This window comes from Sodiomyces alcalophilus (assembly GCF_042370955.1).
Source record: "Sodiomyces alcalophilus JCM 7366 unplaced genomic scaffold ACRALscaffold_1, whole genome shotgun sequence".
Taxonomy (NCBI): Eukaryota; Fungi; Ascomycota; class Sordariomycetes; order Glomerellales; family Plectosphaerellaceae; genus Sodiomyces; species Sodiomyces alcalophilus.
The window spans coordinates 2,825,378-2,852,454 of record NW_027263532.1 but is presented as its reverse complement, the minus strand read 5'-3'; the positions used below and the strand labels follow the sequence as shown (position 1 = coordinate 2,852,454).

Here is a 27,077-nt window from a genome sequence, read left to right as displayed (position 1 = left end):
TTGATGGGACCTTGCTCTCAGCGCCAGGGCTGTCGCGAAAATTCCACGCGCCTTCTCTCGATTCTCTCAACTCTTGCCTGTTGATCTTGCAGCTTCTTCCTCATTCACCACCAACAATCATCCGCTCGAGGTGTCAACCCCCACCTCCCTTCCATCACCTCGCTGCTCTCATTTTTCTGCCGGGGTTATTTCTATTTAATTTCGTCCAGACTCACTCGGCCCGTCTGCACGCACCCTCTTGATATCTACTCTGTCTCGGTGTATGGTTGCCTCAACCCCCGTCGAGCCCTTGCTGGCCACGCGTTGCCTGCATCAGTGAAGCCGTTCCCAGTTTGAGAGATCGTTCGCTTCTCTGCTCCGCTACTCCATCGAAGATTTGTCGAAAGAGCAGGCCCCATCCTGCCCCGTCGTCGACATCGACAATGTCGTATCCTCAGCTTACGCCGGCACGTCCCGTTCCCGGCGCCTTCGTCAATACCCCGGCAATATCGCGCTTTCAACCCAGCAGCAGCGATGACCCCGTCAGGAGGAGATTGTTTGGGAACGACTCGGGCACTGCGGCATCCGGCGTAGGGGCTGCCGGTCCCCTTGGGTCGAGGCCGAACCAAGTCGCCCCCCCGGCTCAGCCGACTTCCGGCCCCAGTGGTGCGCTGGCCGTGCCTCCTCAAGCGCCACAACCGCCGCAAGATGTGCCGCCTGTGACCAAGGCCGCCCAGGCTATTAATCGCTTTCTTCAGGCCGACCAGAGCTTTCCCGAGCTCGACTCGTACGCGAGATGTATGGTTGCCGTCTTACTATCTCTCTTACTGCTCTCATCCCCTGGCGTCATCCATTTCCATGGTTATCAAATGCTAATCGGTTCCATCTCTAGCCGGTGTTTCTTCGGACTACGATCTCATCAATATCGATTCTGCCTGGGCTCCCTTTCACAAGACGCACATGTACCCGATTCCGAACGAAGTCTTCAACCACTACAACACCGGTCAGCTACAGACACTGATGGGTCTGTTCGCCGAAATTAATCATGCTTGGGTTGCTATCGACAACTCGCTGTTTCTGTGGGACTATACTCATCCCGACCCCGAGCTTATCGGTTTCGAAGAACAACCTCACACCATCCACGCCGTCGCTTTGGTGCCCCCCAAGCCTGGCATCTTCGTCGCTGAAATCACCCACATGCTGGTCGTTGCCACAGCCTCCGATATCCTCCTTCTGGGTCTTTCGGCGAAAACCAATGCAGCCGGCAACAAAACCGTCTCCCTCTTCCAGACCAAGCTCAACCTGTCCCTCCGCGGCACCGACGTACGAATTCTCACCGGGTCGGCCGATGGGCGCATCTTCTTCGGCGGAAGCACCGACATCGACATCAACGAGCTCTATTACCAAGAGGAGGAGCGGTGGTTCTCCAACCGCTGCGGCCGCATCAACCACACCCATCCCAAATGGACCTCGGTTGTGACGCTGCAGCCTTCCTTCTGGACGGCCAAGACCCCGGAGTATCTGATCCAGATTGTCGTCGACGACTCGCGCAAGCTTCTCTACACGCTCTCGTCCACCTCGACGATCCGGACGTACCATATGGAAAGCCCCAACAAGCTCACCAAGGTGATCGAAAAGGAGAAGAACCACTGCTTGCGAGACATCACTCACATGATCAATGGCTCGCCCCTCATCAACGACAAAATGCACATCGTCTCGATTAGCCCCATCTCCTCCAACGAGACCCCGAAATTACATCTCATGGCCCTCACCAACACGGGCTGTCGCCTCTTCCTCAGCGCTACAAGTGCCGCCTCATACATGCTGGGCGGCGCGTCCAGTCTCGCCCCCCAGAGTATGATGGTCCAATACATCAAGTTCCCCCCGTCCGATCAGCTAGGCCATGCCGTAGCAAACAGCGCCGGCGAGACCGTGCTGAACCTGGCGTCCCGGACCCTCGAGCAGAGCAGGCTGGGGGAGCGATTTGCGCCCGGTTACTTTTTGGACTTTGTCGTAAAGGAGACCCAGCCCAACTCGGACCTGCTCTTCGTCTCGGCCCCGGAAACCGGTCGAATCAAAGCAACGGCCCCTACTACCGCGCTCAAGTACTGGGAGCACGGCAATTGGATCGATATTGGCAGCCGCGCCGAGGCCGTCGGCCTAATCACCAAACCTTTCGCGGCTGCCAGTCAGCCCCTCGGCTTCGGCAACGAGCTCGCCGTCCAGTTCGACGATCCCCCCAGCGAATTTGCCGTCCTTACAAACACCGGCGTCCATGTCATCCGACGACGACGTCTTGTCGACGTTTTCGCGGCGGCCATCCGGAGTGCCGTGGGGGATGAGGGTCTGGAGCAGGAGACGCGCAAGTTCATTCAGCTCTACGGCCGCGTGGAAACCATCTCTTGTGCTTTGGCTGTAGCTTGCGGGCATGGGGGTGATGCGCGCCCCGGTGCGCCTCGTGCGATCGACCAGGTCACGGAAGATCGGGCCCGGACCGTCTTTGTCGATTACGGCGGCCAGCCGACCATTGCCGAGACGGATAGCAGGCCTCTGACCACCGAGTCGGTGCGGCTCTCCTCGAGGCACGACGCCCTTTGCGTCTACCTCATCCGCCTTATCAGGACGCTCTGGAAGTCCAATGTCATCGAAGTGAAAGGCGCCGCCGTCACTTCGCAGATCGCCACAACCAAGCTGATCACAGTGCAGGAGCAGCTGGAGAAACTACGGCGGTTCCTGAATACCAACCGCGGCTTCATCCAGGGTCTCGCGGGACCCGTCGATCTCCAGCAGGTGGCCAGCAAGCAGGAAGAGGTCGCCTTGCAGGCCGAACACCAGGCTCTCCACGCTATCCAGAAGCTCATGGAGGGCATTTCCGAGGGTATCTCGTTTGTGCTCATGCTCTTCGACGAGCGCGTTAGCGACATCTACATGCGTCTTGAGCCTGCCACGCAGCAGCAGCTCAGGGAGCTCACGTTCGAGAAACTCTTCTCTCAGGCCTCCGGGAAGGATCTCGCCAAGATCCTCGTCAAGTCCATCGTCAACCGCAACATCGAGAACGGATCCAACGTTGAGACGGTGGCCGATGCCCTGCGGAGACGATGCGGGAGCTTCTGCAGCCCCGACGACGTGGTCATTTTCAAAGCCCAGGAGCAATTGAAGAGGGCATCGGAGCAGGTGCTGAACAGCAACCAGTCGCGGAGCTTGTTGCACGAGAGTTTGCGACTGTTTGAGCGCGTCGCCGGCAACTTGTCGTTCATGAACCTGTCGTCGGCCGTTTCGCAATACATCGAGCTGAAGTACTACGCCGGTGCCATCCAGCTGTGCCTGGTCGTGGCGAAGGAGCGCGACAGGGGGAACAGCGCCCTGACGTGGGTCAACGACGGCAAGCCGGCGAACGATCCCCGTGCCAGCGCGTTCGCCGAGCGCAAGCGGTGCTACGATCTTATCCACGATGCGCTGCGCCACCTGGACACGGCCATCAGCCAAGAACCCGAGGAAGTGGACGGCCGGTTGACCCTCCTCGGTACCAAGCGCCTCGAGGCGTACGAGGTCGTCAACGGGTCGGACGACGAGGTGTTCCACTTTGACCTCTACGAGTGGTATATTCAGCAAGGGTGGAGCGACCGTCTGCTAACGATCGACTCGCCCCACGTCGTGACCTTCCTCCAGCGCCTGGCCGGGACGAGCGTCGAGCACGCGGACCTGCTCTGCAGGTTCTACACGCAGCGATCCAGGTACTTTGAGGCGGCGGAAGTGCAGGCCGAGCTGGCCATGTCGGACTTCGCCATTGGCATCAAGGACCGCGTCACGCTGCTCAGCCGGGCCAAGGCGAATGCGGAAGTGAAGACGGTGGGCGTCAGCCAGCAGCAGCAGCGGATCCTGATCCACGGCATCACCGAGCAACTCGACGTGGCCAACATCCAGGCCGACCTCCTCGACAGGTTACGGGCGGACTCGCGTATTGACGACGAGAAGAGGGTTGAGATTAACCAGGTTCTAGACGGCACGGTTCGGGACCTTTCCGAGGTGAGAAATGAGAAACCCCAGCCCCAACAAAGAAAGAAGATTTCCTGGCCCTTCCCCCTTCCCAACATGAAAAAAGAAACAAAAAACGTCCCGGATGATGAGAAGCTAACGCACATGCAGCTCTTCAACAACTATGCCGACCAAGCCTGCTACTATGACTTGTGTCTCCTGATTTACGACGCGGCGAATTATCACAACTCTGCGACGGTCAAGCAGACATGGTCGAATCTGATCGAGCAGTCACACGATGAGGCGACCCTACGGCTGCAAGAGGCCGGCGAAGGCGTGTCGGTCGTCCCCGCGCAGTACGAGTCGGTGTCGGACAAGATCCTCACGATTGCGCACCGCGTCCACCTGGACAGCGCCATTTTCCCCATCGAGTTTGTGCTCGGCGAGCTGTGCCGCTACTCGATGGACTACCACCAGGACGGCGAGATTGGCGCGCAACCCACCTGGCCGGTGAGCCTCTTCGCGCGGCTGAACGTGCCGTACCACCAGATTGTCCGGTCGCTGGAGAACATCTTCGACCGGCAGGAGACGGGGTTCACGGGCAACCGGCGCATCCGGGTCATCGAGCTGATCGTGTTCGCGGTGGAGGCGTGGCAGAAGGAGGCGAGACGGCACGGCGGCGTGACGAACAATGGCGAGATTACGTGGAACTCGGTCAGGGACCTGCTGACGCGGTGCGAGGCGGCGCTGCCGTCGGCTGGGCAGCCGCAGGCGAACTTGAATCCGGGGGGTGCGGACGTGGCGGATCTCCGGCGCGAGCTGCGCACTGTCCGGAGGGATGTGGAGGGGCTTGTCGAGAGGAGCCAGGGTAGCCTGCGTTTCTTGTAACCGCCCATTGGTCTCTAGGGGAAGGGGTAAACGGGGATAGTGGCGAAGTAGAAGAGAAGAAGGGAGAAAAGCGTCGCTTTGCGTGCTTGTACATAGCAAATCAAGGAGAGGGGGATGGGCCGGCTTTTGATGCGCCCCGGTTCTCTGTCCCTATGTTGTGTGTGGAATGGATACCTCGTTTGGGATGTTTGTTTATTTATTACATGTTAGGTAGAAGAACGGTGTCTGCCCTGGCCAAGGCATCAGGGGCCGAGGCGGTTCTGGCTTTATTCTCATCAACCTGCCATTTTACGAGGGGAGCTCCGTGAATGTGTGCCGAGTATGATGGTTCCCGCAGACTTAGACAGGGCGTGAATGTATTGGTGATATATATCAAGCTCTCAGCATTCCTTTGCTGAATCTTATCCTATCGATATGTGGATGCGTTTGTGAGCCTACGTATCCCTTTTCCCTTGCGCCAACGAATCCAAAGTTCGAGGGTGAACAAGCCGTAACCGTCCAGGACAGTCTGGAGATTCCTAACGCCATCCATTTCTGAGTATCAGTGCCGGCGTTTCGACAACCGGGGCTCATTAACAGTTGTCGCGAATGGTGCAACGCCAACTGTATCGGTATGGTCCCCCAACCCGATTTCACTCGTCAGTTGGCGGCGCCTTCGAGCTTGTCCTGCTCATATATGACGCGCTCGGCAACCTTCTTCTCACGGCGGTCCTTTCTGCAGAAGTACCAAGCCGCGATGGCCAGCAGGGCGGTACCGACGACAGATCCGATGACGATACCGGCGATGGCACCCTTGGAAAGTCCAGATGAGCTGCCACCGTCGTGATCATGGTCGCTGCTGTTGTCATCACTGTCGCCGTGATGGTCGTCATGGCCATGCAGCTCGAAATTGCCGGTAAAGTTGAAGCAGGGAATGTCAAAGGTGAAGGCCTGGGCGGGGACGAGGGTGACGTCGGCGCAAGAGTAGAAGGTCTCGTTGGAGGCCATGTGGCGCTTCACCATGTCGCGGCGGTGGTGGTGGGCCGGGTCGACGTACTCGGCGGTGTAGCGGAGGCGGATGGTCGCGTTGGTTGAGTCGGAGTCGGCATCGGCGGGGAGGGAGATGGAGGGGAGGTCGATGCAGACGTGGGACCAGTCCATGACGCGCATGCGCTCCTGGGGGATGAGGACGTTAAAGTCGTTGGCGTCGGTGGGGTCTGTGCCGTGTAAGTCAGCCGTGACCAGCGCAGACACAATGATGTGGTAGCCTCTATGGGATACCATGTGTGCCACAAGTGGTACAGATGTGAAGCCAAGAGCTTGCATTGGCCGGGAGGGGAAGGGGTTGGGTTACGGACCATTGTCGAAGGAGATGGAGACTTGCAAGTCGTAGACATTCTGCTTCTGCTCCAGAGACAGAGCGCCGTTGGCTACAACCGAGAAAATCTTGGAATTAGCATATCAATGGCAAGAAACGTTGATTCAGGGGTCGAAGAACGGGCTCCTTGTCCGCCGTGCCGCGAGACCAGGCCACTTACTCAGGGGAAATTCGGTCCTGTCGGCGGGACCTTGGTCGGTACCACAAGGCCCCGTCATTCCCATTTCGTCGTCTACCCATTGGCGATCATGAGGCCACATGAAGCCCATGGGGCCCATGTTGTCAAAGTCCTCCTCGGAATGGGCGAGGCATGGAGAGGGTAGGACGGTGCCGAGGATCACGGAAGCTCCGAAGAGCAGCTGCTTCATGGACGCCATGTTACTCGTTCCAAGAGAGAACACTTATAGGGGGCTCCTAGAATGTAATCTGGGGCGGTAGAGATGGGGATGGGGATGGGATAGGGGAAAGAGGAGGGAATTCATGATGGGGATGGAGAATCCCATAGATAATGGTGAAAAATCATAGACGAAGCGGGGTAAGTCCGACGATCGCCTAAATGTTAACTCATCGTAGTATCGACTAGTGGGGGAAGAAGAAGACCCAGAATAAAGGTAAAAATTAAATAAAAAAATCAAGGCACGAAAAAAGGCCCTCCACCTTGGACGGTAAATGTACCAATTCGCGGCATGTTAGTGGTGTACTTCGCCGGTCCGATGCCCCACAATGCCGGTCCGGTGGCTTTGCCGGCCGGCTCCCGGTCAAATGAATTGAGGGTATGTACCTGGGCGTGTTATTAAATTTCCCGTCTATCGGTTTTAATAACACAATGGCCCAGGGAAAATTCCAGAGAAACGAGACTTATAAACCCCGTTCCTATATATTGGCTACCCGTGCTGCTGGGACGGTAACCGCTAGCCCGAGCCACATGGTTCTCTGCCGAGACCCAGGAGCTTAGACCAGCACCCAAGCTTTGCCAAGGAAGCTACCATAGGATCTTACTGGCGCCCCGGGATTAATCCCGATTCAGACAGCATCTATAATGTGCCGCAGGAGGAGATATCAACAGAGAGTTTTGTAATAGATTGCAATTACCTCGTCCATGTCCCTTTGAGGACCTACGGATGATAATTAGTCCGTAGACAAAGGCTAAGACTTGGACAAGCCACACTTTTGCGGGTACTAGCCACATCTAGGCAAGCCACAGTGATGATCTCCCGAGGACAAGTGACTATGACGTCAGAGACTGGCGTCGACATCACACCGGCCAAGTTTGGCCCAGGAAAGAGCCTAGACATGAGGGACTTGTAGTGGGAATTTAATAGCGCGTGGTACGCTTGGGACGCGTATAGTTGTGAAGTACCGAGTGTCCAGAGACGTTTATTTTATGAAATCACACCATTCCCTCTCGACTGTCGAGTCTCGTCCATATTATTTAGCCGCCATTTCTCGAAACGACGAAAGACTACGGCAACACCTTATAGCTTTACTTGGTTCTCGACTGAATTCAAATCACCATGCCGTCCATGCTAGGCCTCACTACAGACCCGTCGCCGCACGGGCTCAACGCCCCTCGCACCCAGCAAGAGCGCTTCGACGTCGACGACGACTCCAACCAAGGCAAGCAGCTCGCCACCCGCGCAAGCCACGCCATGACACGCGGTGCACCCGACAACAACGACACCCGTAGCGCCCAACCGCCGCAGCAGACACAAAAACCGCAGAGCTCGCCAGACGACACCAAGGGCCGCGAGAACACCATCAAGGCGCGGAGCCACGCCGCGGCCGTCGAGATGGAGAAGCTCCTCTGGCAGACCCTCTGCGACAGACCGTCGTACGCGTGGAGGTACATGGGCAAGGACGCCGTCATGTCCAACTGGCCTCTCTTTGGCGACTCGGATGCGCGGGAGGGCGACGATCTCCGCGAATCCCTCGAGAAGGCAAACGACGAAAACCGGTTCCTGTCAAGCCGCATGGGCGAGCCCCATGTCGCTGAGATTGGCCTCATGGCCGTGGCTATCGCATACCCTATTACCCTGTTCCGGCCGAGTGGGAAGCCCGAGGCGGATGGGAGTGTCCGGGTCAAGACGGTGGAGGCGCTGGTGTCGAGTGCCTGGAGGCAGGTTGCTAGCGGGGATTGGGAGCTGGCCTCTACCATGGTTGCGTGATGGTTATGGGCTGATAAGGGGTGCTTTTCTCTGCATGCGATTGTATTGTAAGTTGTGTTATACCGTGTCAGCTAAGGCGTTTTTTCAGTACTCAGGAGTCGTTACAAGTATGGCATCATGACAATAAGAATGACAGTATAATGGAAGGAAGACGGTTCCATAAAAGAAAGACATGATTGATTATCCTGCTTCACCTTGGAAAACATGAACACTACAGATACTCGTGCATATTCGCATGCACCGGACGGTTAAAGGCATTCCCAGCCCGAAGCGAAACGTGCTGCCGCGGTTCCACCATGCCAGCCAACCTCACACTCTTCCCTGCGTTTGTCAATAACACCTTGAACGAGAACCCAAGATCATCACACACGGCCCGCTGCAGGCACATGACAATCTCGTACACCTGGTCCCGCCACCCGTGCAGCATGGTCTCGAATTCCGATATCCCATCAATGACGCAAAACACCCTCGACTCGCGGGGACTCTGTCGCAAAATACGGTTAAAGCAGTGCAGCAAGGCGCCGAGGTCGTGCTGGGCCAGCCAGTGGCTCAACTCTGCGTCGACGAAAGCGAGCGTCGGGGCGGGGAGATCGGGGTACACGAGGAGCTGCATGACCAAGCTCCGGATGAGACCCAGGGGACCGGCGAGCGGATCGGACGGCGACTTGTGGGCGCCGCAAAAATGGTGCAGGACGATGGACCGCCCCGCACTAATAAGGCTGGAGGCCAACGAGCCGGTAAAGACGGCCATGGGAGACGTCGTGCCATAGCTGCTCCCGGAGTGGCCGTCTACCACCAGGATATCTGACGGGGCGGACGCCAGCCAGTGCCGGAACTGGTCCGTCTTGATGAGCCAAGCTGTATGGCCGAGGTCTTTCTCCTTCAAGCTTTTGGCATGACGCTGTACCCTTAGGAGGTCCTCCGTCGGGGCCAGATGCGGGACGGCTATGGCGTCTAGGAGGTCTTCCGTCGTAAACCTCGGCCTCTCAAATCCGTACGGTGAAGGGCTTCGAAAGTGCGATATGTTGGCTGGTTGTGTATCTGGGTCAGGGGGTAAGTAAAATTGTAACATATCAGTAGGCTGGCGAGAAGTCAGGGGAAGATGCGAGGGGCAGTGACGGCTGCCCAGCTCCTCACCTTGGACGTATTTGTGTTCAATCACGATTCGGTATATCCCCGTCTGAATCAGGGCGTCTAGCTCGGCGTTGCCGCTTTGTATGGCTATATCCCTCTTCGCACGAACCTCTTCACGGAGCGTCTCGACGACCTTGGTTAGGGTCTGTACCTGTTGGTCAACCCCCTGTACACCTGCACGCACGTCTTCGCTGTGTTGGACGACGGTATCCCGGACGCTCAGCATGCCGGACCGAATATCGTGTCCCGTGGTCTGCACCTCGGAGATTTGGGTAGTGAGTTGCTCGTGGCTCTCCTGGGCGGCCATACCCATCTTGTCCAGCTGGTACTTGGTTGCGTGGACGGTCTGCCGGATGGCTTTTGTCTGCTGGAGCCCTTCGACGACTGTCTTTTCCGTTCTGACGAGTTTGGCATCTACAATGTTCTCGCGGCACTGGCTCAGCTTGAGCGTTGCTATGGAGATGTCGTGGAGAATCTCGTCGATCAGGACGGCCTCTCGCGTGGGCAAGTGATTGAGGATGCGCATAGGATCTGGGGGTTTGGTCAGATATATATCAACAGCTTCCGTCTGTTCTCGACTCAAGCTCTGGATCGATAGACGTATACCTAATAATGATGCATTATGCTTATGAAGCAAGATATCCGCAAGCTTGGGGATGGAGTAGAATAGAGTCGCGCAAAGGTCCTGGACGCACTGCCGGAGCTGCTGATCGCCGGGGAATATTTTGCACTTTTCGCAGGCGTTGCTGAGGACCATGGGAATCTCCTGAAAGGTGTGGAAGATCTTCTCGCGGTTTTCCTCGCGCTTTTGAACCATCTAGAGAGAATCGATTAGGGTAAGTAATGAACTGGAGCCGCTGGATACTGCTCTTTGAAGCACATCTTATAAGGCGATAGCAATGTCACTGAATGTTTATGCGTACCTTGAATATAAACACCAAGCCACCTCGCAACACACTCAAGCCGTCTTCTTCAGGGATCATCTCTGCCAAAGGGCCCAGCGTCTCGCCGATTACCCTGCCGTGCCGCAGAGCTGTCCGTATCGGGTTGCCGCTTGCTCGTGCTGTGTAGACGGACTGGGCCGCCTCCATGTGGTCCAAGACCTCGTCCCAGGTACACCGCTTCGGGTCTTTGTCTAGCCTGATGACGGACTGGTACTGGGAAAAGACATCCTCTAAATTGCTAAAGACGGAGTGAGTTATAAAAGCTGGGGCAGCTTATGGGAGGCGGGCAGCGGGTAAGGCTTACTGGTGTGGTTTCCGAACCGTAAAAGCAGCTGTCTGTTTCTCATAATGAGTGGCCGTCTTCATGGCCGAGAGCATGTCGCCCCCTGAGGCGCTCCTCCACTCTTTATACACATCGAGTTCCTTGTCGTCGTTTAGTAGCACTTTCATCTCCCCTGACACGGGAGCTGGTCGAAACGCTTCGACCATACTTGCTTGAGACGATGACGAGGAGGATGAGAGGAGCTTTGAAGTTGCTACGCAGTAGCTATCAGAGCACTGCTAGTAAACCTCTACGACTGAATGTTAGCTTGACAGATACTCCCCCTTATCAGCAGAGCTCTTTAGAAACTTACTTTAACAAAGGTGACACTTATTTGACCGGTATGCTGTAACTGGCTCACTGTTCAGTGTTCGGCAGCGTTACGTGGATCGCCCGTCGACCTCAGTTGGTGAAGATCTCACGAAAATGCCGCGGTGTCGTACTATGTAATAGGGGTACACCGAGTCTGGAAACTATGATATCAGTATCCCTTGTAGTCGACACGGCCTCACAGGCGCATGCAGCGCCAGCGAGCAGGCTGGCAGCAATCAAGAGGCGACGGAAGTGAAAGGGATTTGTTTAGGAAGGAGGGCTCAGAGGGGAACAAGACCTGTAGACAATAGTCTATAGTTCATGGGCTAAGTATGCTCATGTTGTATTCGATTCTTCATGCATGCATCCCGAGGCTTTCTGCATACCTTTGTGTGCACATCATGACTTGAAGACGAGGTGAGCTCGCCTACCTGGGTATTAAGAGCCCCAGTTCCTACGGCGGGATAGGGCGAGTCGCGACCCCTGTCATGTTGGCTCGGCTGGCAAAGGGCTCTACCGTATGGATGTATGGCGGCATGGGGCACACCTACAGATAGAACCCTGGTTATATGCAGTCTGACAAGCAATCTGACAAGGTGGCCAGAAAGGCACAAATCAGGTGTAAGCAGGGCACATATCCCGCCATCGTGACCCATCTCGACTCGGTTTATGCCCAATGACTGTTCGTTTCTTCCTGCAGCTAACCCCTTACGTTGTAAATCATGCGAAGACTCGACGAGTGAAAAAATGGCAGTATGTAGCACCGTGGCAGGCTCAAGAGGGGCAGTAGGCATGGCCGCATGGGCTGCGGGAGAAGTCTGTAATGTCTGTCTGTATTTATAACTTGAGCGGAAGCCTTAGTGCAACGTCGTTTACTCTCTGTGACCCCGATCGCCCGTCACTTCTCTCTGTCCTGCAGCCGCCATTAGAAGGCTAGCAGCCAAAACAACAGGACAGCATGTCCGAGGGTCACAATGAATGTGCCAGCGATGGAGGTGAGAGTGAGACTGTCGACAAGCAGGAGCAGGAGTCGCCGATCCTAGATATGGGAAACGACCGAGAGTCCTTGAGAACCTCTCAGCTTCATGCTCGCATCGCAGCACTCGAGCAACGGCTGCAACGCGTGGGGGATAGTAAAGTTCGCGGATCGGGCGACTTGAACTCGGAAGACGGCAAAGACGAAGCCGACGACGAGACGGACTTGAAGTTCCCGGAATCCGTCATACCCAAGGTGCGCTTCTGTAACTGGGAACAGTTCAAGAACCGATATTCCGAGGAGGAGGGATCCTACGCCATCGAAGCCCTCTGGGTCCATCCCGGCTCCGAACAGGAGATGCTAAGGGAGGCGCATCGGCGAGCCCCTACCAGGGCGAGAAAGGAGTACATCTCCGCTCTCCTGAGTTTTATGAGCGGGCACCCCAACAGGCGTGAAGAGGCGACCGATTCGGAGAAAGAATGGATCGGCAGGGTCCGCATCCAGTCACCCGTCGTTCTACAGGCTCTCAACAAGGTCTCTGGTGTCAAGACCTGGGGTGCTAAGCCGCACACTTTTGCCCTCCCGTTTCGCTACTTCATCTACCACCAAGACAAGATGAAGGAGGAGTTGGCCGTGGTAGAAGCTATGCAGCAGCGCAAGTCCGTCTCGAGGTCAACTTCTTCTTCTTCTTCGGTCGACGCGGGGCAGGGGACCAAGGTTATCGGAGACGCTTCGTCGTCGCCTTCTAGACCCAGTTCTGACTGCGGCGGTGAGTCTTCGTCGGCCACAGAACCGGAAGATGAGCATATCAACACGAATACCCCCTCGACCGATGCGGACGACCATAATGATAATAACGGCCATGACAACGACAAGGAGGCTGAGGATGAGAATGAGGATAAGCTGTCCTGGATCGAGCTCTACAGGAAACCGGGGTCCCTCGAGGAGATGCGCTGCTATGTCAACTTTGTCGAGGAACACCTCATGCCCTTGTATCGTCGATTCGACGACGTGGATCCCACGAAAACCTACAAGATTCGTCACGACGAGCTGTGGTACATCTTCCGCTTTGGCGAAATCCTGTATTACCCTCCTCCTCCCGCAGACCTCCTCACCAGTCTGAGCAAGGAGACGAGGGACGAGCTGTCGGGTCGCCACAGGCTGTGGAGGCTATACAAGCTACTCCCCCCTCGCTTTGAACATGAAGGCGACGTAGTCGACGATGGGGTCCGAGACAGTGAAAACTCCCGAGCAACAACCGAGACGCAGGTCTGGTGCTACTACATCGACCACGATGGCAAGGACTGGGGCGCCATGACCGACATTATTCGCATCAGCGAGTATGCCGGAGAGAAGGACGTCCGGAAACTGGGCATCTACCCCCTCCGCTTCCATCCCGACCGGGACAAACTGTTGCGCGAGGCGAGAGAGCTGGGAAAGAAGGTGGTCGAGTCGACCGAGAAGAAGCACGTCGCGTACAACGGGTGGACCGTCATCAAGGACCCCCTTTCCAACCCCTATCTGACGTCCGCGGGGACGGACATGACCAGCCCGGACCACATCGACAGCGACATTGTCATTGACGCCAGGGAAGCCTTCAACGCGCTCCCCAGCTGGGCCCCGAGCTTCGAAACCTACTCCGAGTACAGCATCCGCACGTTGACCGCGGCGGACAACGTCGCCATCAACGTCTGGTCCGACGCCAAACGGACCACGGTCCGGAGGAGGCTGCTCGAGCTCGTGGTGGTGGACGACGAAACCGACTCGTTTGAATACAACGAGAACATCAAGCGCGACAAGTTTATTCGACAGTCACAGGAGACTGGCAGCGACATGGACACAGCCCCGCTGAGCCCGACCTTTGAAGGGGACGACTACGCGCTCCTCCCGCCGCGGCTGTTCGCCTACGCCCTCCGCGAGCGCAAGTTTGTCATTGTAGACGTCCGCGGCATCCAGCCCGTGGCAGAGCAGCTGGACGCCTTCCAGTACCTCCAGATCGAGGAAAGCCACCGCCGCATGATCACCTCCCTCACCAACGCGCATTTCCGCAAAAAGGCCATCGAGAAGAAGACGGGCCGCATCGTCACCCAGGACATGATCCGGGGTAAGGGCCGCGGCGTCGTTATCCTCTTGCACGGATCGCCCGGCATAGGCAAGACGGCCACGGCCGAGGCTGTCTCGCTCGCCCATAAGAAGCCCCTTTTCCCCATTACGTGCGGCGACCTCGGCTTCACGCCGCAGACTGTCGAATCGTCGTTGAGCGAGATCTTCCGTCTGGCCCATCTGTGGGATTGCGTCCTGTTGTTGGACGAGGCAGACGTCTTCCTCTCCCAGCGGACGAAGGAGGATCTACAGCGGAATGCTCTGGTTTCCGGTGCGTCGGCCTTTCCTATCTATCCCCGTGGTACACCCTTGGAGCTAACTAGGATCGACAGTGTTTCTCCGTATCCTCGAATACTACAACGGCATCCTCTTCCTGACCACCAACCGTCCGGGGATTCTCGACGAAGCCGTAAAGTCTCGGGTGCACGTCTCCCTCTACTACAAGCCCCTCGGCGAGCGCGAGACGGAGAACATCTTCAAGATGAACATTGACCGCCTAGAAGAGACGGAAAAGATCCTCAGCGAGGCGGGCGGGGAGCAGCCCCTGTACATCTTCAAGGACGAGATCCTTGCCTTTGCACGCGAGCACTACTGGAGGCACCAACACGGCATGGGGAGGTGGAACGGCCGGCAGATCCGCAACGCCTTCCTCATCGCCGCCTCACTGGCCCACAACGACGCCGAGGAGAATCCGGGCGCCCAAAAACAACTCAAGGCGTCGCATTTTAAGATTGTAGAGGACGCCACCCTCAACTTTGACCAGTTCCGAGCCCAGGTCCTCGGGAAGGTCGATGGAGAAATCGCCCTGGAGAGGGAAGAACGCTTCGACGGGTTCCAGGCCACGGCCCCTGAGCGTCAGGGGTATTACGACCCATCGTCGCGTGGCACGCCGTATGGCGCGCATAGTCGACAAGATTACCGGAGGACGCCAATGTCGACTCAGCCCCTGGGATACCCTCCTCCTCCTCCTCCTTCTCGTGGTCCCACGTCACCGTATAGCGGCGCACATACACGGCACAGGTCACATTCACAGCAGCACCAGCTCCACGCACCGTCGCCGTACACACCGCAGACGCCGACGCACAGCCACGCTGCACATACACCAAGTCCTTCACTTGTCCCTGGTTCCGGCGCCGCAACCAGCGAGTACAGATACGGGTCCTCGGGTCCCTCGGAGAAGGGATACGGACAAGAGGCCACGTACACCGGGCAATATCAGCACCAGCCTTACGATCGGGACCCGGCTGGCCCTCCTGTTCCTCCTGGTGCTGAGGGACCCCCTAGCCAGTATGACACGCCTCCGCCCACTGCACATTCAGGTCCGGAACAGGGGTATAATGGGTCTGTAGGTCGGGGGCGGGCGTACTTCCCGCCTGCATCTGAGATGTCCAGTGGCATGGGGCCGGGTCCGCCGGTTGGATGGTAAGGACTCGTGGAACTGCGTTAAACAAGTCTATGAGTTGTAACCTATAACTTCAATATAATAAATCATCTAACTGTCCGTGCCGATAAGATCATGCGTGGATATAATGTGGGCATTGTGGCTACTATACAGTTTTTCTATCATTCTTATGTCACAACGTAGACCAAAAGCCCAGTAGGAGATGGTAGATGGACATCGAATGAGTCCCGACTGCTTGCTAGTCCGCTTTCTGTTTCGAGGCTGGGTAAAATGCAAGAAATAATGCAGATTATAAAAGTCAAAAAAAAAAGGAGGGAAAGGGGGGAAAGGGGGCCAGGGGGCCAGGGGTAAAGGGGGAAAAAAAAAGGGACCCCCTCAAGTCGAAGAAACATCAACGGAAACCTCCTCTAGTCGCCGCCTCTCCTTCTCCCGCATCTCAGCCAGTGCTTTATACCGCGCCGGGATCCTCCTCTCCCGGGGCCCCCCGATTTTCCACTCGGGCAACGAATCCTTCCCTAGGGCCCTCATAGTCGTCCGTTCCACCAGACTGTACTTCCCGTCCGGGCGGTTGAAGCTCTGCGGCTCGTTAAAGTGAACCGGCGGGTTAGTGATGATGCGCAACTGGCGGCGTGGATTCGTAGATGCAGAATGCACCATGAAGGGATGTAACAGGAACACATCGCCGACTTTTCCCGTGACCTCGACAAAGTCTTTTCTATCCAGAGACTTGACCATGTCAAAGTAGAAGCGTAGGCCAACTTCCTTGTCAAAATCGGGATGGTCCCGAGGCATCATGGAAGGGGACACGCCCTGGGGGTGATCGTAAAGGTGCTTCGCGATCCTCTGCATCCCGGCAGGACAGAGCATAGTACCGCCACCGCCCGGGCCAATGTCGGAGAAGAGCGGGATGACGAGCAGAGCCTGCTCGGGGGAGTCGAGGTAGTGCACGAAAAAATCGCCATCAACGTGCCAGTTATCGAGGTCGCGCGGGTCCGTGTCTTTCCCTTCGTTCTCGGCGGTGCCCAGACTGACGATCAGGCCGTCGCGCCACTGCCGCGACACGTCGACGAGCTTGTCCTCGCCGCCGCAGAGCTCGGTGATGGCGGACCAGGCTTTGGGGGCAAGGATGGAGGCGTCGAAACTGCGGTGCGACGGCATGTTGGTCTTGCCGCGCCAGGTCGACTTGTCGTTCGGGTCGGAGCCTAGGCGCGTCCAGACATCCTGTACGACCCAGTCTGCTTGTTCTTTGGTGAAGCAGTCGGGGATCCGAACCCAGCCGTGAGTGAGGAAATGCTGCTTTTGCTCCTCGGTTAAGGGTCTTGGTGCGTGGCGGGGGTCGTTTGAAGAGGGGGCGTCGGCCCAGGTGGTTTTGAAGGGGAGTTCGGGGATGATGGTGGGCATGTTGGGCTGAGGGGTCAAGGGTGTTTTGCGGGAAGTAGGATTTTCGTTCTTCACAGGAATGGCAGCGACCTGACGATGATGTTTGTTTTCTTTTACAATGACGATGCTCTCTCAGGAGTCAGGAGTCAGAGACTCGGAGTTCCCAGAGCCGGGAGGTTTACGAAGCAGAGACGCAGCTATGATGGTCAGCACATCCGCGTGACGTGAGCTTCAACAACGGATTGGCGGGAAGATTCCTCGTACATGAAGGAGATCCATGCTGATGGGCCAGCGAGACGACGGCGGGATGTCGGGTCCGGGATCCGGAAGTAGTCGACAAATAAGAGGCCGGGGCTGAAGGCCGAACAGTGTCCGGTTGTGACATAAACACTGTACATGCACCGACCCAAAGCTCCGGGTGGTAATGGCTTCACTGTGTCCCCGACTTGGTAAGACGAAGACAAAATATGATCCGAAGGCGGATATGATGTTAACCGTGGGATATATATTGGGGAAGATTATATCCAGCGTAGTTGATTTTGACATCGGTAATCTTGTGACTACGTACCAGATTGTGCTCTTTTTTGTTCAATTTTATAAGTAGGAGTCCTTTTTTCCCCCCTCCCTTCATTTTTGTTTCCTTCCTTTTTTTTCCCCGGCCATGAGTTGCGTGGCATGCCTGGAGTCTACGTTGATAAGTATATCTTGCGAATATCCTGATACACAAATGTTTTCCGAATAGATGAGGAAGAAATAGCAAACATCGAGCGTCTGATTAAGTTCATCTTTAGCACAGGACTAACATTATGGAATGAAACAGAGCTGTTCAAAAGATTGTGAATTGTCTCTCTTCTGTATAGCAAGATATTTGAGAATGTCAATGTGGCGGTGAGCTCCGTTTCTTTCCTCCTCCCCTTTTTTCCTTCCCCCCCTTTACCGCGCTCTTCGCCTCTTAGACGCTACCCCAGAGACCACTGGGCCCGCCTGTGCTCGCAATCCCCTACTCACCATGGTGAGTGAAGTTGCCGTATCATATCCACGGCAAACTCGGGGCACTGTCTGATTGTATCAGCGTATCGTCGCGCCTTCCGCATCATGCCGGTGTTAAGAGCAGCAAATGAAGCTAGCAAATTCCGTAAGGCGTCCCCCTTGCGGGTGCTTCCATACGCGTGAAGAATCGCGATTGCCAAATCATCGTGGGCATGCTCATAATCCCTTAAGTGGGGGAGGGTTCTGAAGAGTTTGAAGAGACACAGACGCTTGAGGTGCCCAATCCCATGCATTCTCGCCAGGAGATAGAGCTTGACATGGCACTGGAAGATGGCCAAGTATCCGTCTCCATTTGAAGGCTCCAGGTCAGGCTCCCAGTTCCGAAAGCGTTCACTTGGTGTCGGATACAGCTCCCTTCCTCTCTCGACGAAACCCTTGTAAGCAGTCAGAATGATTGCGTGCCTGCTCTCTTGGAAGGCTACTTCATCTCCGCCGCCGGTATCCATATCCCAGTCGTAGTCTTCGAGCGACTCCATGATTGATGGGGGCTCATTGAATAATTCGTCGTCCAGTGGCTCCAGTCCCGGCACAGTATAGTCGCCGGTATAGGCATACTCGATCAAATTCGCAAACACGGAGGGGTCGACGTTTTTCCAGTGAATGGACTTGATGTCCTCGCTGCGATTAGACTGGTCGAGTGCGGCGCATACATCACCGAGCACACCAGACTTGACGATATGAGTGTGCACATGGTAATGCTTCTTTGCCTCGCCGACCACGAAGGTGATTGTCTCTTCCCCAAGACGGCTTGGTAGCCATCAAATACCCAAAGTTAGCTCATGCAAGTGGGGCAGTTTACGGCATAAGGTGTACAGACCTGTGAAAGTCGGGAATTCCACTATTACTCTGATGAGTCGGGCCCATGTTGACCAGGACGTGGGGAGACTGGTCCTCGCAGGGCGTTGACGACGATCTCTCGCGAGGTGAAGGATATTAGAGCCCAGAGGTATCGATAGCCTTAAGCTTTACGCACACCGGCTCGTGGCGTCGATGATGGCAAATACACGAAAGCAGTGCCAACGGTTGGAAGTAGAAGAGAGAAAAGAAGAAAACAAGAGGACGCAAGGCAGGGCTTTATAGAGACAGAAGCCGGGAAGACGAGGTTCGTGAAGAAGATCCGAGGCAGGCAAAAGTGATAGAAGCTGGTCGGAAGGAACATGTCGTATAGTCGGCAAGAACTGAAGATTAACCGATATAGGTATGGTAGTACTACCACGTTATATCTGATCTCCCGCCTGGTCTAATATTCATTGTTCTCTATAAGGGGGAAACTGGATATAGATATTAACTACTAGTCTACTACTTGCCAGGATACGTCCTCGAATCAAGATTCTGTGACTTCTTGGGTTCGTATTGTAAATTGACAACTTTAACGACCTGAAGCACTGTTTTGCTAATGATGCTCGCAAGTCCCAGATCTTTGAAGAGTAATAGAAAGCTTACCCTACGCTACACCGAGACCTTGGTCTCTTCCATGCGGTATAACGACTAAATTCTGATTCTCCTCTATGCAACCACAACTAATTCTGAAAGTACACGCACCTAGAAGAAGCATAACAAGTCTCACAACTGTCCGTGTTGTGTAGTCTAAAACATGTTTGTCTTTGGTCTTCTTTTTCCGTCTTAAGAACAGCCAGAAAGCCCAGGCTTCGACTTGAATTGTGTAGACGAACAAGAGAGATAAGACTCAGTTCAGAGATGGAAGTAACTGATGGTTGTAATTCAATATGGGACTAGAACCATAATTAAAGCTATCATAATCCACCATTATCGCAAAGTCGTCCCATCAAACCGTGTTTTCTGACTCCTCCTGATAGTCCACCCTTGACAGGACAAAGCTCATAGCTTTCCAGCTTGCTTCAGAGCCTTCTCCCCATCAACGAGCACACACCACCCTTCACTGCCGCGCCCACCCTCCCCGGCCACAACGGCCCGGAAGGCGCCATCCTCGCGCGCAAAAGCCAGGACAGCGTCGTCGAACGACCCCGGCTGGAGCCACACGGCCGGGACGCCCTGTTCGCGCGCCTCCTTGAGAACCTGTAGCGTGGCGGCCGGCGGGGTGATGACGGAGAGGGACGTTTCCTTTGGGTGGGTCAGGGAAGAGACGCGCGGTACGGCGGGATGCTCTTTGTTGAGGGCCGAGATGGTTGCCGAGGTCGGATTGATGGGTGTTGCGGGGATGTTGTGCGCGAGGTACCATGAGAAGACTGGGAGGGTTAAGCGGCTGGAACCAAAAAGACAAACATAATTATTTGGGCCGAAGGGTTGGTTCTGGCTGACGTACTTTTGTGTCCAAACTTGGATGGGTTCGAGCTGGCGCCTGCGACGGCGAAGCGGGGGGAGGAGAAGAAGGCGCGGGCGGCTGCTTCGGTCGACATGATTGTCAATTGCTGCTCAACTGGATGAATGAATTATGACGCGATAAGGTGTCCAGCGGGGAAAGTTTAGTTGTTGTAGACTCGGCGAGGAAGAAAGATGGCGAGATAAAATGAAGTGGCGAAGGAGGAATTAATAAGTAGCATCAATGTTGGAGTGTAAGACAATCCATGGACCCCTCACCGAGCCAGGTGAATACTTCACCGACGGGAATCAGGTTCTCGTGCCATTCCGTTCCCCTCCCTATGTCCGAGACTACCGAGGAGCCCAAGACTCTTAGCGGGGATTTTACCATTGATCGACGATACTCGATTGGCTAATAGACCAACATGACGAACGGGTTACTGGTATGGAGGCATTGCGCACTCGACCAAAGTGAGATGGAGTGGGAGGAGATCGATCCATAGTATAGATCTTGGACATTCCCGTCTCACGAGCGGCATCACTTCACATTTACCTGGTTTTCGAAAGTCCCGAGAGGATTCACTTTTCAAGATCTCGAAATGGCCACCTTCTCGTTCGTAGCCCATTCGGTTACCCTGTCCGATTTACCAACGACTAACGCAAAAACGTCAGTCGGTCAACCTTTTCAGCTGCTAACTACGCAGCCTTCCGCCCCTCCTACCCCCCATCCCTCTTCCACTCCATCCTTCAGCGTACCCGCGCCCGAGGCGCCACCGCGCCCTCTCCCTCCGGCACGCTCCTCGACCTAGGCTGCGGCCAGGGACTCGTCGCGCGGGCGCTAAGCCCACACTTCGACCGCGTGGTCGCCATCGACCCCAGCCCGGGCATGGTACGCCAAGCCGCCTCGGCGACCCCCCCGGACGACCCCAAGATCACGTTCCGGCAGGGACAGGTCGAGGACCTCTCGTTCCTGGCGGACGGGACGGTCGACCTCGCGGTGGCCGGCCAGGCGGCGCACTGGTTCGACTACGACCGCGCGTGGCCCGAGCTGGCACGCGTGGTCCGGAGCGGTGGCGCCCTCGCCTTCTGGGGATACAAGGACAACATCCTCGTCGGGCGGCCGGGCGCCAACGCCGTGTTCGACGCCGCGTGCTACGGCGAGGAGGACCTCGCCCCGGGTGTCGAGAGCATGGCGCGCTACTGGGAGAAGCCCGGGCGGGATATCCTGCGGGATTCCCTACGGGCGGTGGTGCCGCCTGCGGAGCAGTGGAGGGACGTGGAGCGGATCGTGTACGACCCGGACAGGGAGACGGCGAGCGCCGGGGAAGAGGGCGGGGAGGCGGCGTGGTTGCGTAAAGGACTAAAACTCGGGGAGTTTGAGGGCTACGTGCGGACGTTTAGTGCGTTTCGCGCTTGGAGGGATGCGCATCCGGAGGTGAAGAGCCGGGAGGAGGGGGGACGGGGGGACATTGTCGATGTGCTTTTTGATAGAATCCTGGAAGTTGAGGCGGACTGGAAGGCCGAGGGAGACAGGTGGAGGGATGTCGAGGTGGATTCAGTTTGGGGGACGGCCCTCATTCTGGCCACGAGGAGGTGAAGACAGTGAAATGCCTAGGGGTATTACTTGTGGACCTGGAGTGAGAATTGTGCTTTTTTGTGCTGGTTCTTAGCGCTGCATATTTCAGGAGCTGGGATTTATGCGTAGGGAGCAAATGGAGGACGAAGCTGGGAGGAAAAGAGTACAAGCTACTCGTGGTGTGATTGGTTGTTGTCTTGCTCTACCCACTGGTTGCCGCGGCAATGGGCTTTGTCAGCAGAGTATTGTACCTAGCAGCTGGCAATGCGTCCAGCTGGCCCTCACCGCCCTCGGCCGCAGTGCTTGGGCCCTCGAATTATGCTGCATCGCACCATAGCACTGTGGGTTTGGGAAGGGAAGATTACATACAAACAATGCAAATGGTCAGGGACTAGAAGCGGTCTTTCAAAAGTCACTTCAAACGTGCAAGAAACATCACCACTTCCTCAACTCCTCGACGTTTTTGGGACGTGATTTTTCGATTTTCCCCCAACAAAACAAAATGGTACGTCTCTTGTTCCTCCATTGTTTACATTCCCCTCACGGAGTGTAAACAATTGCCTTTTACCCACTAGGACCGCGGATTTAGCGCTGGTTGGCGGGGCAGTCTTCCCACGGGGGGCGCCATAAACAGGGAAAGAGCGTCACGTTTAGCGGGCAAGTCGCTATAACTCGAAGGCGCGGGATCGGGAATTTGGTGTGCATCCATCACGAACGACTCCAAGTTCCGATTCTCTCCTTTTTTCTCCTCCTCCCGCGTTCCGCCATAACCACTTGCATCTGTCCAGCTTCATTCCTTTTTTATTCCCCATCTTCGTATCACTCGTTATTGCCAGCCGAGATACCAAAAGAGTCACCATGTCATCTAACCAGTACGACGCCCAGGCATCTACCAACTACAAGGAGGCTTTCTCTCTGTTCGACAAGCGCGGCAACGGCCGTGTTGCGCTCGACAGCCTCGGCGACCTCCTCCGCGCCTGCGGCCAGAACCCTACTCTGGCAGAGATTGACGAGCTCGAGAAGAATGTGGGCGGTGACTGTACGTCAATCCCTTTCTCTGTTTAGACCTTCCCGTTGCTGCATTTCTCCGACCGGCCCTTTTCTCGCCCGACAACACCACACCACATCACAACCCAACAGCTTTGCGATTCGAGACGATGGACAAAAAACTGACAGCGCAATGGTAGTCGACTTTGAGACGTTCCAGCGGGTGCTAAACCGCCCCGGCGGCTTCCGGGACCCGGGCGAGCCCGACGAATACTGCCGCGGCTTCCAGGTCTTCGATAAAGACATGACGGGCTTCATCGGCGTCGGCCAGCTCAAGTACATCCTGACCAACCTGGGCGAGAAGATGACCGATGAGGAGGTGGACGAGCTTCTCAAGTCGGTCGATACAAGCTCCGGTCAAGTCAACTATACCGGTACGAGTCCCTCGTTTTTCTTCTGTTCTTGAACCTTGTAACTGACCTGTTCTGTTCCACACACCAGACTTGGTCCGTACCATCCTCGCCAACTAGGCTACATTCAAATTACCTACGGTTGACTTGACTACCGGGAGAAACATGACACGATACGCGGAAACGAAGTCGTAGCGGACACTCGGGATGGCCTGGCATGGCCCAAATAACAATCTGGGGGAAATGACGGCGTTTCTTGCGTGTTGGTTCTTTTACTGCTACTTTTTATGTTCATACCTGAATCGACGCGCATTGCTCGGCTGTATTGCGCAATCACGGCATTTTTCCTTGCAGTGGCGTGGCTCTGTGGGCGATACTGAGCTGCCCGAGGGAGTGGCAGGACGAGGCGTCTCTGGGAAGTGGGAATATTCTCATTGCTGAGATAAATCCCCGCTTTCTTTGGCTTTCGGGGAAACACGAGTGGACTTGCCCAACGCCACTTGTCTCGATGTCGTCAATAATTGAGCCCAATTATTGGGACCTGGGACGCCATTATAATAGATTACATTGCATTTCATGTCGAAATAATTGAACGTCAGTGATTATAAAACTTGACTCTCGTCCTGTCTAGAAATGCACCAACCTTTGAATCCCTCGTCAGTTCCTGTTGGCCCTAGCAACGGTCTACCAGTGCCAGCCAGTGCCGGCCAGTGTTGTCGACTACAAAGTACTTTGAAACTCAGCGAGTCAGATGCAAATGGATTCCCAGGCCAGTGACGAAACTGCCAAGAAAGGTCCAGGATCTGGTACCGGTACCGGACACCAGCACTGGAACTCGGCACCAGCACAAGTACCAGAGACAGCACAAGTACATGCACAAGCCCAGGCACAGGACTCCCACATCTGGCCCCAGGTCACGCTTCCTCCCTTTGTCGCTTTTCCGTCACGTCTTAATAAATTGTAATACTGTCACCTACTCCTTCCATCTACACATCTACACATCTACTCCATCTGCTATTCCCACGCCAATCGATCTGCGAGACGTCCGTCTGACCTTCCCCACAGTACTAAAAACGTCAATCCGATCCTTCCACTCGTCGAACCCCACGTCGATAACCCTCGGACGAGCCGTTACGCCACCGAGAAGACGACTACCACGCCGACTCCTACCCCGACTCCCACCCCGCCTCTAAACCGACGCCGCTCCTTCCCCTCGTTCCCCTCACCAGCCCTGGCTCCTCCCAGAACCCCCCGTGGCCCTTTGTGTCTCATCCTCTTCACTCTCCTCCTCTTCACCTCCGTCTACCTCATTACCGTCACCCTGGCGTCCCCACGGTCATTCACCCGTCTTCAGTCTCTAGCTACCCAGCTACGCTTCAAAACCGTCGTCGCCAGTCCGCTCTCCGCCGCCACCACCAGCATCGTCGCCACGGCTTACCGACCCTTGACCACCGCCGCCATGGCACCCCCCAAATACCAGTCGCCTCCGCAGGCGCCGCCCTTATTCGTCGGCACCAAGGACTCCCTCGCCGCCGATGCCAAAAAGCTGTGTGATACCACGCGCAGCTTGCTCGACAAGGTCGTGGCCGAGGTCTCGCCCGAGCAGGCCACCTTCAACAATGTCATGGTGCCCATCGTCAGAGACGAGAACCTGAGCGCCCTCCAGAGCCGCATCCTCGGTTTCTACCAGTATGTCGCCGCCGACGCCGAGCTGAGGACCGCCTCCACCGAAGCCGACAAGATCCTGGACGACTTTGGCATCGAGTGCGCCATGCGCGAGGACGTCTTCAAGCTCGTCGATGCCGCCTACGCCCGCCGCGACAAAGAGACCGACCTCGACCCGGAGAGCCTCCGGCTCCTGGAGAAGGACCGCAAGAGCTACATCAAATTCGGTCTCGGTCTGCCCGCCGGACCGCAGAGGGACCGCTTCAAGGAGATCAAGAAGCGTCTCAGCCAGATCCAGATCGAGTTCACCAGGAACCTCAACGAAGAGAACGGCGGCGTCTGGCTGACCCCCGAGCAGCTCGACGGCGTTCCCGAGGACGTCCTCGTCGGCCTGGAGAAGGGCACGGGCGAGAACGAGGGCAAGCTCAAGCTGTCCTTCAAGTACCCCGATCTCTTCCCGACGCTTAAGTTTGCCAAGGACCCAGAGACCCGGCGCAAGGTCTTCATGGCCAACGAGAACAAGTGCAACCAGAACGTCCCGCTCTTCCAGGAGGCCATCGTGCTGCGCGACGAGGCCGCCCGCATGCTCGGCTACCCCAACCACGCCCAGCTGCGCATCGAGGACAAGATGGCCAAGACCACCGACGCCGTCAACGACTTCTTGTCCGACCTGCGCTCGCGCCTCACGGCCGGCGGCGCCAAGGAGGTCCAGCATCTCCTGAAGCTCAAAAAGGCCGATACCGAGGCCCGCGGCATCCCCTTTGACGGCAACTACTACCTCTGGGACCACAAGTTTTACGACCGCCTCATGATCGAGAAGGAGTACAGCATCGACGAGACCAAGATTGCCGAGTACTTCCCCATCAGCTCGACCATCTCCGGCATGCTCAAGATCTTCGAGGAGCTCCTGGGCTTCGTCTTCGTCGAGCTGCAGGCCGAGGACCGCGCCCGCCTGAGCCCCACCGGCAAGGCCGAGGACATTGCCTGGCACGAGGACGTCATCCTCTACAGCGTGTGGGACGACGCGTCGGGCGGCGACGGCTTTGTCGGCTACCTCTACCTCGACCTCCACCCGCGCCCCGGCAAGTACGGCCACGCCGCCAACTTCAACCTGCAGCCCGGCTTCCTGTACGAGGACGGCACCAGGCGGTACCCGGCCACGGCCCTCGTGTGCAACTTTAGCAAGCCCACGGCGACCAAGCCGTCGCTCCTCAAGCACGACGAGGTCGTCACCCTCTTCCACGAGCTGGGCCACGGCATCCACGACCTGGCCGGCCGCACCAAGTACTGCCGGTTCCACGGCACCAGCACGGTGCGCGACTTTGTCGAGGCGCCGTCGCAGATGCTGGAGAACTGGTGCTGGACGCCGAGCGTGCTCAAGTCGCTCTCCAACCACTACGAGTCGGGCGAGAAGATTCCCGACGACCTCATCGAGAAGCTGCTTTCCACCAAGCACGTCAACTCGGCCCTCTTCAACCTGCGCCAGCTCCACTTTGGCATCTTTGACATGACCATCCACAGCCCCAAGAGCCACGAGGAGGCCAAGGCCTTTGAGTTTTCCAAGCTGTACAATGAGCTGCGCAGCCAGATTTGCGGCATCAAGGGGCCCGAGGTTCAAGGCGAGAAGCCGTAAGTTTTTTTTTTTTTTTTTTTTTTTTTCCTTTTTTTTGACGCATGCTAACTCGTCCAGGGACTGGGGTAACGGCCAAGCCTGCTTCGGCCACCTCATCGGCGGCTACGACGCCGGCTACTACGGATACCTGTACTCCGAGGTCTACTCGACCGACATGTTCTACTCGGTCTTTAAGGCCAACCCGATGAACGGCGTCGAGGGCCGGCGGTACCGCCAGACTGTGCTGGAAAAGGGCGGCAGCCAGGACGAGATGACTTCGCTTGAGAACTTCCTGGGCCGCAAGCCGAGCACCGAGTCGTTCTACAAGGAGCTGGGTATCACCCAGTAAGCCGGGGCGGTGCGAGCATGCGCTCTTTCTGGTGCTTTCTTGGAGGTATCATCTTCCAGGCGCATTGGAATGTAAGGAGTAGAGGGGTTTTACATCATTTTTAAACTACAGTAGATTCCACTCCTGGAGGTCATTCGCCCTCCATATGTACTTAACACCTGAAAGACGATTAGAAGTCACCTTGTATCATGCTCCGTGCTCTATTCCCTGA

At 56.3% G+C, this 27,077-nt stretch overlaps 11 protein-coding genes across 11 annotated transcripts; 6 read left to right on the top strand and 5 right to left on the bottom strand.

Annotated features, from left to right (window-relative positions):
* Positions 1 to 122: 122 nt before the first annotated feature.
* On the top strand, positions 123 to 5,154 carry ACRALDRAFT_1046523 (uncharacterized protein). Its single transcript, XM_071015451.1, has 3 exons — positions 123 to 777; positions 872 to 4,005; positions 4,126 to 5,154. The coding sequence occupies exons 1-3, from the start codon at positions 423 to 425 to the stop codon at positions 4,840 to 4,842; spliced, it is 4,206 nt and encodes a 1,401-aa protein (XP_070879280.1). The 5' UTR covers positions 123 to 422; the 3' UTR covers positions 4,843 to 5,154.
* On the bottom strand, positions 5,138 to 6,651 carry ACRALDRAFT_1073809 (uncharacterized protein). The gene is made up of 3 exons (XM_071018155.1): positions 6,360 to 6,651; positions 6,180 to 6,251; positions 5,138 to 6,038 (listed from the first exon to the last, which is right to left on the bottom strand). Exons 1-3 carry the CDS (start codon positions 6,574 to 6,576, stop codon positions 5,482 to 5,484), a joined length of 846 nt encoding a protein of 281 aa, XP_070879279.1. The 5' UTR covers positions 6,577 to 6,651; the 3' UTR covers positions 5,138 to 5,481.
* A 901-nt stretch (positions 6,652 to 7,552) lies between these two features.
* On the top strand, positions 7,553 to 8,552 carry ACRALDRAFT_1059881 (uncharacterized protein). The gene has a single exon (XM_071016128.1). It carries the CDS (start codon positions 7,714 to 7,716, stop codon positions 8,362 to 8,364), a length of 651 nt encoding a protein of 216 aa, XP_070879278.1. The 5' UTR covers positions 7,553 to 7,713; the 3' UTR covers positions 8,365 to 8,552.
* A 23-nt stretch (positions 8,553 to 8,575) lies between these two features.
* Positions 8,576 to 10,931, bottom strand: ACRALDRAFT_2024281 (uncharacterized protein; the record flags this gene model as incomplete). Its single annotated transcript, XM_071020206.1, has 4 exons — positions 8,576 to 10,029; positions 10,105 to 10,315; positions 10,422 to 10,680; positions 10,747 to 10,931. The coding sequence occupies 4 exons, from the start codon at positions 10,929 to 10,931 to the stop codon at positions 8,576 to 8,578; spliced, it is 2,109 nt and encodes a 702-aa protein (XP_070879277.1).
* Positions 10,932 to 12,034: 1,103 nt separating this feature from the next.
* Positions 12,035 to 15,581, top strand: ACRALDRAFT_1067150 (uncharacterized protein; the record flags this gene model as incomplete). The annotated part of the gene is made up of 2 exons (XM_071017413.1): positions 12,035 to 14,426; positions 14,488 to 15,581. 2 exons carry the CDS (start codon positions 12,035 to 12,037, stop codon positions 15,579 to 15,581), a joined length of 3,486 nt encoding a protein of 1,161 aa, XP_070879276.1.
* A 295-nt stretch (positions 15,582 to 15,876) lies between these two features.
* ACRALDRAFT_1073811 (uncharacterized protein) lies at positions 15,877 to 17,068 on the bottom strand. Its single transcript, XM_071018156.1, has one exon. It carries the CDS (start codon positions 16,956 to 16,958, stop codon positions 15,933 to 15,935), a length of 1,026 nt encoding a protein of 341 aa, XP_070879275.1. The 5' UTR covers positions 16,959 to 17,068; the 3' UTR covers positions 15,877 to 15,932.
* An 873-nt stretch (positions 17,069 to 17,941) lies between these two features.
* On the bottom strand, positions 17,942 to 18,851 carry ACRALDRAFT_2024278 (uncharacterized protein; the record flags this gene model as incomplete). Its single annotated transcript, XM_071020205.1, has 2 exons — positions 17,942 to 18,734; positions 18,805 to 18,851. The coding sequence occupies 2 exons, from the start codon at positions 18,849 to 18,851 to the stop codon at positions 17,942 to 17,944; spliced, it is 840 nt and encodes a 279-aa protein (XP_070879274.1).
* Positions 18,852 to 19,680: 829 nt separating this feature from the next.
* On the bottom strand, positions 19,681 to 20,503 carry ACRALDRAFT_1073812 (uncharacterized protein). The gene is made up of 2 exons (XM_071018157.1): positions 20,272 to 20,503; positions 19,681 to 20,194 (listed from the first exon to the last, which is right to left on the bottom strand). The coding sequence occupies exons 1-2, from the start codon at positions 20,363 to 20,365 to the stop codon at positions 19,827 to 19,829; spliced, it is 462 nt and encodes a 153-aa protein (XP_070879273.1). The 5' UTR covers positions 20,366 to 20,503; the 3' UTR covers positions 19,681 to 19,826.
* Positions 20,504 to 20,785: 282 nt separating this feature from the next.
* ACRALDRAFT_2130241 (uncharacterized protein) lies at positions 20,786 to 22,244 on the top strand. The gene has a single exon (XM_071023996.1). It carries the CDS (start codon positions 21,154 to 21,156, stop codon positions 21,862 to 21,864), a length of 711 nt encoding a protein of 236 aa, XP_070879272.1. The 5' UTR covers positions 20,786 to 21,153; the 3' UTR covers positions 21,865 to 22,244.
* A 279-nt stretch (positions 22,245 to 22,523) lies between these two features.
* ACRALDRAFT_1038732 (uncharacterized protein) lies at positions 22,524 to 23,861 on the top strand. Its single transcript, XM_071015108.1, has 3 exons — positions 22,524 to 22,882; positions 23,031 to 23,264; positions 23,332 to 23,861. The coding sequence occupies exons 1-3, from the start codon at positions 22,702 to 22,704 to the stop codon at positions 23,358 to 23,360; spliced, it is 444 nt and encodes a 147-aa protein (XP_070879271.1). The 5' UTR covers positions 22,524 to 22,701; the 3' UTR covers positions 23,361 to 23,861.
* Positions 23,862 to 24,217: 356 nt separating this feature from the next.
* Positions 24,218 to 27,062, top strand: ACRALDRAFT_1046528 (uncharacterized protein). Its single transcript, XM_071015452.1, has 2 exons — positions 24,218 to 26,534; positions 26,596 to 27,062. The coding sequence occupies exons 1-2, from the start codon at positions 24,700 to 24,702 to the stop codon at positions 26,864 to 26,866; spliced, it is 2,106 nt and encodes a 701-aa protein (XP_070879270.1). The 5' UTR covers positions 24,218 to 24,699; the 3' UTR covers positions 26,867 to 27,062.
* Positions 27,063 to 27,077: the final 15 nt, after the last annotated feature.

Coding starts and splice junctions, on each gene's coding strand:
- ACRALDRAFT_1046523 (XM_071015451.1), top strand. CDS start 423: ATGTCGTATCCTCAGCTTACGCCGGCACGTCCCGTTCCCGGCGCCTTC. Junction 778..871: donor GCTCGACTCGTACGCGAGAT/GTATGGTTGCCG, acceptor TTCCATCTCTAG/CCGGTGTTTCTTCGGACTAC. Junction 4,006..4,125: donor CGGTTCGGGACCTTTCCGAG/GTGAGAAATGAG, acceptor ACGCACATGCAG/CTCTTCAACAACTATGCCGA.
- ACRALDRAFT_1073811 (XM_071018156.1), bottom strand. CDS start 16,958: ATGCCCACCATCATCCCCGAACTCCCCTTCAAAACCACCTGGGCCGAC.
- ACRALDRAFT_1073809 (XM_071018155.1), bottom strand. CDS start 6,576: ATGGCGTCCATGAAGCAGCTGCTCTTCGGAGCTTCCGTGATCCTCGGC. Junction 6,252..6,359: donor CAGGACCGAATTTCCCCTGA/GTAAGTGGCCTG, acceptor TCTCGGTTGTAG/CCAACGGCGCTCTGTCTCTG. Junction 6,039..6,179: donor CTCCATCTCCTTCGACAATG/GTCCGTAACCCA, acceptor TACACGGCACAG/ACCCCACCGACGCCAACGAC.
- ACRALDRAFT_1046528 (XM_071015452.1), top strand. CDS start 24,700: ATGGCACCCCCCAAATACCAGTCGCCTCCGCAGGCGCCGCCCTTATTC. Junction 26,535..26,595: donor GAGGTTCAAGGCGAGAAGCC/GTAAGTTTTTTT, acceptor TAACTCGTCCAG/GGACTGGGGTAACGGCCAAG.
- ACRALDRAFT_1038732 (XM_071015108.1), top strand. CDS start 22,702: ATGTCATCTAACCAGTACGACGCCCAGGCATCTACCAACTACAAGGAG. Junction 22,883..23,030: donor GAAGAATGTGGGCGGTGACT/GTACGTCAATCC, acceptor GCGCAATGGTAG/TCGACTTTGAGACGTTCCAG. Junction 23,265..23,331: donor CGGTCAAGTCAACTATACCG/GTACGAGTCCCT, acceptor TCCACACACCAG/ACTTGGTCCGTACCATCCTC.
- ACRALDRAFT_1059881 (XM_071016128.1), top strand. CDS start 7,714: ATGCCGTCCATGCTAGGCCTCACTACAGACCCGTCGCCGCACGGGCTC.
- ACRALDRAFT_2130241 (XM_071023996.1), top strand. CDS start 21,154: ATGGTACGCCAAGCCGCCTCGGCGACCCCCCCGGACGACCCCAAGATC.
- ACRALDRAFT_1073812 (XM_071018157.1), bottom strand. CDS start 20,365: ATGTCGACCGAAGCAGCCGCCCGCGCCTTCTTCTCCTCCCCCCGCTTC. Junction 20,195..20,271: donor ATCCAAGTTTGGACACAAAA/GTACGTCAGCCA, acceptor TAACCCTCCCAG/TCTTCTCATGGTACCTCGCG.